Source organism: Schistocerca gregaria, chromosome 1 (assembly GCF_023897955.1).
Source record: "Schistocerca gregaria isolate iqSchGreg1 chromosome 1, iqSchGreg1.2, whole genome shotgun sequence".
In the NCBI taxonomy this organism is placed as follows: Eukaryota; Metazoa; Arthropoda; class Insecta; order Orthoptera; family Acrididae; genus Schistocerca; species Schistocerca gregaria.
Window position 1 is genome coordinate 308,830,187 of NC_064920.1, and position 10,912 is coordinate 308,841,098.

Consider the following 10,912-nt stretch of genomic DNA (forward strand, 5'->3'; position numbering starts at 1 on the left):
AGGCAATCACAATCAGGAACTGTGAGCTTTCCTGGGGAAAGCCTCTCAGGATATATCACTGTAATCAATAATTATAAGTGTTTCTTTTTCAGGTGAAGATGGAATAGTTTTTTTATATATTTTTGTAGGGCATGGAGAGATGCTGATGTTTTCTTACACATTGAAGTTACAAGCTCTGTCCAATTGTAAATTTCATCTGTTATTGCTCGTAGACTCTCTACAGAAGGAGACAAGTTGATCTTTGTCCAATATAGGGTTAAAGATGGTGGGGATTCCTGATATTTTGCACTAATGAGCATAGAATGATCAAACACTACAGCTTGGGATTTGGATGGGATGAGCTTTAACCCTATATTCTGCACCTATTTTGATACATAAAGGTAGGTATTAAGATTCTTAATAGACATCTTCAAGTTCATCGGTTTTGCACTTAGATACAATTGGAGGTCATCAGTGTACATTTCGTATTTGCAGTATGACAACACTGATGACACATTTACATACAGTGAAAAGGATATAGGTCTTAATACCGAACCATGGGGGACGTCTGTGAGTACCTTCCTCCTTTGTGACTTTATTGTGCCAAACTCCATTTAGTGTGCCAAGAGAACACAGAGACAGGTGCATTGACAGTTTAGAAACAGTTGCTCCATTTCACGGTCCCCACTGAAGCTGTATGAGTAACCCTGGAGGAAATGCATGGCTCATTGTCATTTTGTCGCAGCTGGCCAACCAATTAGTGCCAGATCTTCGGAGTGTATTATGTTGTGCAGTTAATAATAAGCATGAATATGAGCCTTGGATATGTGCAGACAAACATTCAGAGATTGTGAGAAAACTGATTTAGAGATTTTTCCTGGAAAAAGATATACTGATATCAAATGTTAGCCTCCCTTTCTCTAACCTTTTGTTGTAACTGTACTTGGTCCATAATAAAGGGAAACTCTTCATAGTGATGTTATAATATATTCAGGAAGGAATAATATATTAAGGAGGTCAAACATAGTGAGACCTCTAACAGAATGACCTCATCAGTGCCAGCCAGTGCAGATTCTGAAAACATTTATCATGTGAAACCCAACTCCCACTTTTCTCACATAGCATTCTGAAAGCTGGATCAAGACAGTCATGTAGATGCAGTATTTCCTGATTTACAAAAAGCATTTGACTCAGCACCACACCTACGCTTATTGTCAAAAGAATGATCATATGGAGTATCAAGTGAAATTTGTGGCTGGATTAAGGACGTTTTCATAGGGAGGATGCAGTATGTTATCTTGGATGGAGAGTCATTGTCAGATCAGTGTGTTGGGACTCTTGTTGTTCATGTTCTATATTAATGATCTTGCAGACAGTATTAATAGTAACATCAGGCCTTTTGCAAATGATGCAGTTATCTATAATGAAGAACTATCTGAAAGAAGTGGCATAAATATTCAGTCACATCTTGATAAGATTTCAAAGTGGTGCAAAGATTGGCTACTTGCTTTAAATGTTCAAAAATGTAAAATTGTACAGTTCACAAAATGAAAACACATAGTATCCTATGACAATAATATCAATGAATCACTGTTGGAAGCAGCCAACTCATACACATACCTGGGTATAGCACTTTATAGGCTTATGAAATGGAATGATCACAGAGGCTCAACCATGGGTAAGGCAGGTGGTAGACTTCAGTTAATTGGTCAAATATTGGGGAAGTGCATTCAATCTACAAAGGGGCATTAAATCCACCTGTCTATTTTGACCTATGATGTAAATAAAATAGAAAGAAACTTCCACATGGAAAAATATATTAAAAACAAAGATTCCAAGACTTACCAAGCAGGAAAGCGCCGGTAGATAGGCACAATAAAATAACACACAAACCCACACACAAAACTTCTAGCTTTCGCAACCAACGGTTGCTTCTTCAGGAAAGAGGAAAGAAGAGGGAAAGACGAAAGGATGTGGGTTTTAAGGGAGATGTCATTGATATGGTGTAAACGGCTAGTTCCAGCATATACAATATGTGGACAGTGACATCACTACTGAGACATGCCAACGAAAATGTGAACAAGAATAAAAATGACACTTTACTGTCTCACCCCAAATATACAATGAAACTAATGGGACAATCATGAAAAGCTGGGGGGTCTTGGCTGGGGACATGCTAAATATACAACAATAAAAAAACAACAACATTGTACCATCCTAAAACAAACAACATAAAAAACTTAAATTACAATATTCTGCTACACCACCACAACCACAGCAATCGCACATTTCCCTTGACCTATATAGATCAACCACAACTATTAATATCAACTAAAACCAGAAACATTCAGAGTCACTCTACTAAAATACCAAGAATTATACAAAAAGTTATTGGAAAACCAAAAAATAACTTCTTAAAGATGTAAAAATGAAGGATAAAAGTTATATGTAAGTAAAACAGCATCTCTGATGACCAATCTACATCTCTCTAACCAGGTCTGCCACAGATCATCACACATTGTCTTAGTGACATCAGACAAACTCTGGTCAACTTCATACTCTCAATGCATGTATGACACTACACATTGTCGGCAGTCAGGTTGAATTGCTGTAAAAACCTTGTCATATCATCAACCAAAGCAACCCGGAGAGAATAACTTCAATTTTTCTGGCGTATTCCTCCCTAACAAAATACACTATTACATTTTGGTCCATAAACACATAACACCTTCCCCCTCCCCTCCCCTCAACAATAAATCAAAATAACTGCTGACACATCATTCTCTTCCAACAACCTCAGAAAGAACTTTGTGTGAAGTCAAATGACCGAATACCACACATAACACAACATCTTCAAACTGAACATTCACTGCAAGAGCACACCACCAAATAAACATGCCATTCACAAACATGTCATCAACAAACACACAAAAACAGTGCCACGATAACATCATAACATTTCCATCACATGTGCCAAAGCAAATGGTGGAATCAGACACTTCCCTTGGCCCCCTACAAAAGAGATTGCTTACCAATCACTTGTGCGACTGATTCTGGAATATTGCTTAAGTATGTGGGACCCGTACCAAATAGGACTAACAGGGGATATTGAACAAATATGAAGAAGGGCAGCCCAAAAGGGTCACAGGTTTGTTTAATCTGTAGGAGTGTGTCACAGAGGTACTGAAGGAACTGAACTGGAAGACTCTTGAAGATAGGCGTAAACTGTTCTGAGAATGCCTATTAACAAAGTTTCAAGAACCAGCTTTAAAGCATGACTTTAGGAATATCTACAAACCCCTAAGTATCGCTTTCACATAGGGATCATGAGGATTAGATCAGAATAATTACTGCAAGCACAAAGACTTTGAAACAATCATTCTTCCTGCATGCCAAACATGAATGGTTGGGAAAGAAACCCTAATAACAGGTACAATGGGATGTACCTTCTGCCATGCACCTCGTGGTGGTTTGCAGAGTATAGATGTAGATGCATGTCTAAACAGTGTAAGTGTATCAGCATTTATAATTATATTAAAAACAAAGATTCCAAGACTTACCAAGCGGGAAAGCACCGTTAGACAGGCACAATAAAATAACACACAAACACACACACACACACAAAATTTCGAGCTTTCGCAACCAGCGGCTGCTTCGTCAGGAAAGAGGGAAGGAAAAGGAAAGATGAAAGGATGTGGGTTTTAAGGGAGAGGGTAAGGAGTCATTCCAATCCCGGGAGCGGAAAGACTTACCTTAGGGGGAAAAAAGGATAGGTATATACTCGCGCGCACACACACACACACACACACACACACACACACACACACACACACACACACAACTTACCTTAGGGGGAAAAAAGGATAGGTATATACTCGCGCGCGGGCGCGCGCGCACACACACACACACACACACACACACACACACACACACACACACACACACACACACACGCACACACGCACACACACACACACACACACACACACACACACACATCCATCCATACATGTACATGAGAAAACACCAGACAAGTGGGAATGTTCTTTCTGCACTAGTATTTTACTGATAAGGTGGCAGTGAGCCATTGGTAGCGGTTTGATGTCAGTTTGTGGTTGGGAATTATTGGCAACCAACTTGTGGAACCAGTCATCCTTTCAAAATGCCCTACCCTGCAAGACGACTTGCCTTTAATGGTAGAGAGGGTAATCGGGCTACTAGAAAAGATGGTTCTCCAGCTAACTTCCCCATTTTAGAGCAGAGGCATCTCAACAGCACCTATCCCAGCCACACATGGAGGCTGAAGCAATGCTGATGGCTTGTTGCCCCATACCTCTAAAACATTACTACAGACAGGATGTTCCCAACTGCCTTCTGTGTTCTCATGTGTGCTTCCTATAATTTAAACATACACTGTTCAAGATCTTTTATTTCTACTTTCGACTGGATGAAGCTCCGCTGGTACACATTTATGATCATATGTTAGAAACGAACATTTTTGCTCTTTATCTTCTAGTTTGACTATGAAAGTTATTTCAAAATTTTTTGGGCATGCTCCCAGGACACAATTATTTCCCCTCCCAATATTTTGGCTAGAAGGTTCTCAACTAAACTACTGGAACAGAAAATAATGTCATCTAGATACATACTTGAAAATAGGTCTTTATGAAATATTCTACCCACTGGGAAACTTGAACAATCACATTTTCAATTGTGACACTTCTGTGCTCAGTGCCATATACTTGACCAAGGTAAGTCTGACAACTTTTTAGATCAGTTTAGAATACTTTGAAGGCTGCGTATAACTTGCAAATATCAGATATGAATTCCAAGACTGGGGAAATATGATTTGTAAGAATCTACAGAAAAACATAAATCCATATAAAATCAAGTGTCATCAACGGTTAGAAAGCTGTAATGTATTTCACATTCAAAGTACAGTAGAGCGTCGATTATCTGAACGTCGGTCAACTGAACGAACAGAACTGTGTACTTGCTCGCACCTGTTACTCTCCCATCCCACCATCCATCATCCCCCTCTCTCCCAAATCAAGTTTCCCACAGTAGTCGCTGCACTGGGCCACCGCTGGTGGAACATTGCTTCTAATGGGCGCGCAGTTTGAAGGATTGCGCGCCCCCAAGAAGAGCTTCTCATGGTGCAAACAGTCACCTTCTGTTCTCTGTTACGACCACTTGTGTGCTGCTGTGTGAAGAAGTGAAGTTGACAATACAAATGCTTAAATGTAAAATTGTTATCCTTTCTATGAGGGACAGGTACGAGATTATTACTATATATTCTTACTGAAGTTGCTTTGTGAGCAAACCAGTTTTCCGAACACCCAAGTCCCCCAATTACTTCGGATAATTGAGCTCTACTGTAATTACATGGACCACCTCTACAATATTTTTAAAGAGAATCATAGTCGACCACTATACATATTCACATTCACTTGAACTTATACCAGTAAAATGGAGGTTGCAATTTTGTCCGCAATCAATCTTTCATAAAAAATAACCATTTGTATGATACATAAAATGTTCACATAGTTTTGTATTATTCTACTTGACTTGTCATATATTGACAGTATGCTCTTTGTGCAACATATAATCAACAGGACCAAATAAAATCAAATCACACTGCTTACAGTATGGTAAGGTGTCCTAAAACTGATACAGCAAAAATTTTCCAAATAACGGTAGACCCAGTTTATTCATAAGAAAACTGTACTTATCACAAAATGTTCCTACTATAATTTATGCCGCTTTTCTTTTGGAATGGCCAGTCATATTTTGTTTTTTTCCATTATAAACTCAGCAGTGAGATAAAAAATAATTAAGTAAGTCACCATTTTTCACATCGAAATAAATGTGCACACAGTTCTACAACATTTGCCACAACCTTGGAAATATTGATTCTTTACCCACCAAATTTGGCTTACATAGACAGAAATATGTGCTCTGTCTGCTGGACTATTCATTACCTTCACATTTATTATATGGAGTTAATTAATAAAGAGTCAATATTATCCCTAAATATGACACACTCCAATCCCAAAATATGATACAGCAGTTTCCTAAAAGTGGTACACTCTTAGTTTTTTTAATCATGCCGTTCTGTTCACTGAAATGTGTGTTACTTCTTGCAATTGGCAATAATACAATAGTTGTCATGCTGTATTTCTTGCTGTTGTTGTTAGGGCATTAATGCAGCAGTTGTTGTGCTTTATTTCATGCTATTGTTGACATTAGTGCAGCAAAAGCAGTAGCAGAGGATTTGAAATGTGCTACAGTTCTGAGTTACTGGTGCACTACTACTCCTCTCAGGCCTCTTTTACAGTATAGGTTTCATCTAAAATAGGCCCCAACTGTTCTTAAATTTATTTTATGCCAATATTATATAATATTAAATTGGAATATTTTGGGTCATGACAGGAACAGCATGGCACCTTCATATAAGAAAAAAGGAAGGCCATATAGTAAAGAAGATATTTCTTCAGCCATAAAAGAGATGAAAGATGGAGCTTCTCGCTGGCAGGTAGCATTGAAATATAAAATGTTTCTACACATAAGAGTACATGGTATTCACTCAGGTGTGCAAGGTAAGAAAACAGACTTGACAGAAGATCAAGAAACAACTTTACCTGATCACTTGAAGACACTTACTAAATGGGGGTTTCCAATGACAAGAGCTGAACTGTTGCTGGTTGTTCAAGGCTTTGTGGAACAAAATGGTTTGACCACTCATTTTAAAGATGGAAAACATGGTTCAAACATTTCTGTTCGCAAAATTCATTAACACTGAAGAAGCCGGAAGCTCTTGAAATGAATCTCAGAAAAGCTACATGTGATCCTTTTATTATTTATGATAAATTAGAAGCAATATTGGAAGAGCTGGACATAAAAGATAAACCAGCCAATATATGGAATTTGGAAGAGACATACTTTTCAGCTCATCCTTCCAGGGTACAAGCTGTCGGAGGTATTGGTCAGAAGTTTTTCTGGGATATTCAGGGTTCTGGAAAAGACAATACAACAGTGTTTCCATGTGTGTCAGCTGCAGGCAGGGCTATTCCACCACTTATCATTTTTAAGGGGGTGCACCTACGGAGCTCCTGGAAGGGACCACGTGATTTATCTGGCACATTCTATTCAACTGCTGTTAATGGTTTCATGACGTCATTGAGCTACTTCAGTCATTTCTGAGACATTGTGAAAGAGAGACCTTTACTTCTATTGTTGGATGGTCACCTCAGTCATTTAGATCCCACAGTAATTGAAAAAGCAAGGAATGAGAGAATTGCAGTCATGAAGCTGCCCCCACATACAACTGACCAGCTGCAACCTTGAGACAAGTGTTGCTTCAAGCCTTTTCACCATCGAAATCAGAATTTGTGGATCTTGTGTGTAAAGTATGGCCAGATGCTTTGAAACCTAAAAACATAATACCAAGCTTGAAGGACACAGGAATCCGCCACTATAACAGGTCATGGTATCCTGTTCCTCAACTGGGTCCTGAAAAATTACACAGGTATTATATATATATATATATATATATATATATATATATATATATATATATATATATATATATATAAAAGAGGACATGAACAAATCCACAAATATCAGTGAGCCAGACCTCAGTATTTTGGAAGAGAACACCCTGTTGTCTTACTCTGATGGTGAAGTTGAAGCTAGTGGTTCTGCAAAAAATTTGTGTAAACCCTGTTTGTAATAGTGAATCATCAGCAAGTTTTGAAAATTTGCTCTTTCAGAGAAAAGTAATAACTTCAGAAGAATACAGCAAACTCATTGCTGAAAAAGAAAAGCCTCCAAACAACAAAGGATTAGGCCTAAGCCAAAAGCAGAAGACTAGGAAAGTTATGCCTACAGCCAAAACTACTGCAAATACACAAACAAGTAGACCTAAGGAGACTGATTCAGATTCCAACATCTCTTTGAAGAGTGACGACAGCCTTGATGATGTCGATCTGTTAGAAGAATCCACACCAGATTCCGTTGTAATGACTAATCCAACACATGCAGCTGAAGGAGATTATATTTTGGCTAAATTTCAAGGAGGAAAGAGAAATTCTTACAGCTAAATACATGTGTGTGTGCACCATTCAAAAAATATTAGAAAATTACCTTGAAGTTATGGCTCTAGAGTCTGTAGACAAGGACAAAACAGTTTTTAAATTAAATGAAAAAGACATTCCTCTGATTAATAAGAGTGATCTGATAGGGGAATTGCCAATTCCTCATGTTGCTGCTGGTTTTGGAAATATCAGACGAGGAACCTGTTTTGTGTTTAACAGTCCTGTTGATGTTCATTAAAAAAAAAAAAGTGATTCTCTTTTGTGCATTTGTAATTTTTATATCAGTGTCAATATGTTAAGTATAATTGTAAACAGTTTCTACTCATTGTAGCTCAACTTAATAATGTCGAAAATAGAAGAAACAAATAAAGAAGTTTTTGTAGTTGAGCAAATAAAGAAGTTTTTTTTGAAGTTGACATGTTCATTTCCTGCCATAAATATCCTTAAAAAATCTGTGAAAGAAAACTCCGTTATACAGAAGTCATTTTTTTGTGTGCTCTATCTCATTTTTAAGACCTCAGTCTAGTATCTTCATTACACTTAGGAGTACCTCATATTAAGATTTTCAGTCCAAAAAAATTATTTGGTTTAGATTCACAGCTCAAAAGAATTAAACACAGTGCCATTTTAAAGCAGCTAGCTTTGTCTTTCATATAATTTTTTTCCTTTCAGGTACTCTTTTCCTTTAAAAAATGAAAACACATTTTGTGATTTTGTATAATATTTAGGACACCTAACCCTAACTTAAGTCCTGAAGAAAAGTGAGATACGCTGTTATGATCAGTTATACAAATTGTTCACCAAAGCTACTGTGAACATGTGCAGATTCATTGATTGATTGAAAGTTAGTCTTAGGAATATCTGTTTACTCGATACATAAATCAAAACAAAACAAAAAATCATTGTGAGAAAGCCGAGTTTAAGGATTAGGTAAAAGACAAGGAAGTCTGGTTTCAATTGTTCACCTTCAGCACTTGTTTTAATTTGCACTTCAACCTACTGACATTTCCATTTTTAACAGTGCTTGTTTGGAGCAATCGTGAAATCTACCTTACCAACTGTGAGAAAAATTTGTCAGCTGCGACAAGAAAAAAAGTCCTGTCTCAACAGTTTTGTTAATATCTTTTCACTAATATAGTTATTATGTGAGAAAATAGCTTCGTGCGCATGACAGCTTCCACATATCTGCTCGACGAGATACAAATCCAAAATACTTTTTTTGTGGTTTTGTTGTGCACCTACGTTTAATAATAGTGTTTAAAGTACTAATACTATTTTCTGTCAACTCTGAAACAGCGTAGTTAATGCTGCACGTTGGTTATAACTGATTCTAGTTATGTGGCCGTCATTTATTAATAGTTGAAAAATACACAGTATTTTTCTATGTTGCAAGCAAACGCTAAATGAATTCTTCTTTAACTTGATTTTGTGAATACGAAACGTCACCCTAATATAGTTTTAGCTGAAACGGCATGCAACAAAAATGTTTTTATGAAATCATTCACTGTATTTCTTCTGAGCGTTATTTTTCTAAAGAGCAATTTACCGCTATTACATTAAATTTTTCTTGCGTTCAGCACCATACCTTTCGTATTCTTGCAACCCTGCTGGAGGACGAGCAGATATTATCACCTTTCTGTCACTAACACCTTTCACTTTGGCAACTGCCCGTTGTCTGAGTTGTTTATAAGCTACACTACAAGCCGATAACAAACGCACACATAACCTACTTCATTTGCCTACATATCCTTACTTCCCAACACGCACGAGTGCTCTTTTAACTTCTGCCTATTTGCGTAAAGTGTGGTTATCTCATTTTCAGCCTTGATACCACATCTTACGTACAGCAGTTACGCAGGTTCGGTGGATCTGCCCCTAATGAGCATCACAGCATTCTGCTGAGAAAAACATATTTGAAATGGTTCTAAAATGACAGATGTAAGTCAAATAGTCCTAGCTAGTGGCTGAACACCGTTGAGTTACTGTGATTCTGGCAATTATAAAACGCAAATTGTGTTTCAGTCTTACTTTTTTCTTAGTATGAAGTTACATAATTTTCAAAGGGCAAGAAATAGTATGTTTAATACCCTTTATTTCTATTTACTGCGCAGCTGCGTAATAGTACTACTGGGAAAATTTTGTGTTGATACCTTCCTTTTCATAATGTTTCATCAAAACAGATTTTAGGGACACGTTTCATCGTTTGGAATTATACTCCCCAACATCTAAGTGCTAAATGATCGTATGCTTATAGTTAAGAACAGAAAAAAATAATTGGCTTCTCTTTCAGGGGAAACAGCTGTTGTATTCGTAGTGGCGAATACCGATATGTGCTTTTTATCACTGTAATGTAAAAAAGATATAAGAAAGACGAAAATACTTCGTGATAACAAAGAGCAGCAGAACTCAACTGAGTCGAGAAGGTACAGTACAAAACTCCAGGTGTATTGTTTAGCTTTATCTCTGTTGTGTACTGTATTTCAAAGCTACGGTTATACTGAAGCGGTTTATTGCACAGTAGATGACAAGATATTTGGGCACAAGGCGGAAAGCTCTATCTTGACGTCAGCGAGAAGTGATTATACATTATGGGTGAATGATTTAGCGTTAGTTTTATTTTTATCTCAAGACTTGCTCACTGTTTTGTGTATATAAATATATACAATTTATGTATATATGTATAGATATGAAAGTAATTATTTGCTGCACTTTTGAATTGTTTAACTTTTAGCTACCTTTCATTTTATATTTAGCGGGCGTGTCCAATATCTTTTCAAAATATCTGTGGCTAAATAAAGAAGTAAGAAACTTAACTAATAATGATATTGCCATAGCTG

The 10,912-nt window shown here is 37.2% G+C and overlaps 1 protein-coding gene across 4 annotated transcripts in view; it reads right to left on the bottom strand.

Moving 5' to 3' along the window:
- The window catches only part of LOC126343077 (D-2-hydroxyglutarate dehydrogenase, mitochondrial), a 73,152-nt gene extending 62,667 nt beyond the window's left edge, over nt 1-10,485 (bottom strand). Inside the window, exon 1 of one of the 4 annotated variants that reach the window (XM_050001910.1) lies at nt 10,226-10,485. In XM_050001910.1, the coding sequence (XP_049857867.1) occupies nt 10,226-10,237 (12 nt within the window). In that variant the 5' untranslated portion in view covers nt 10,238-10,485. Of the gene's footprint in view, nt 1-9,660; nt 10,006-10,225 lie in introns of those variants that run through there. The other 3 variants (XM_050001909.1, XM_050001911.1, XM_050001912.1) reach the window with 3 other exon arrangements.
- Between the last annotated feature and the right edge of the window lie 427 nt (nt 10,486-10,912).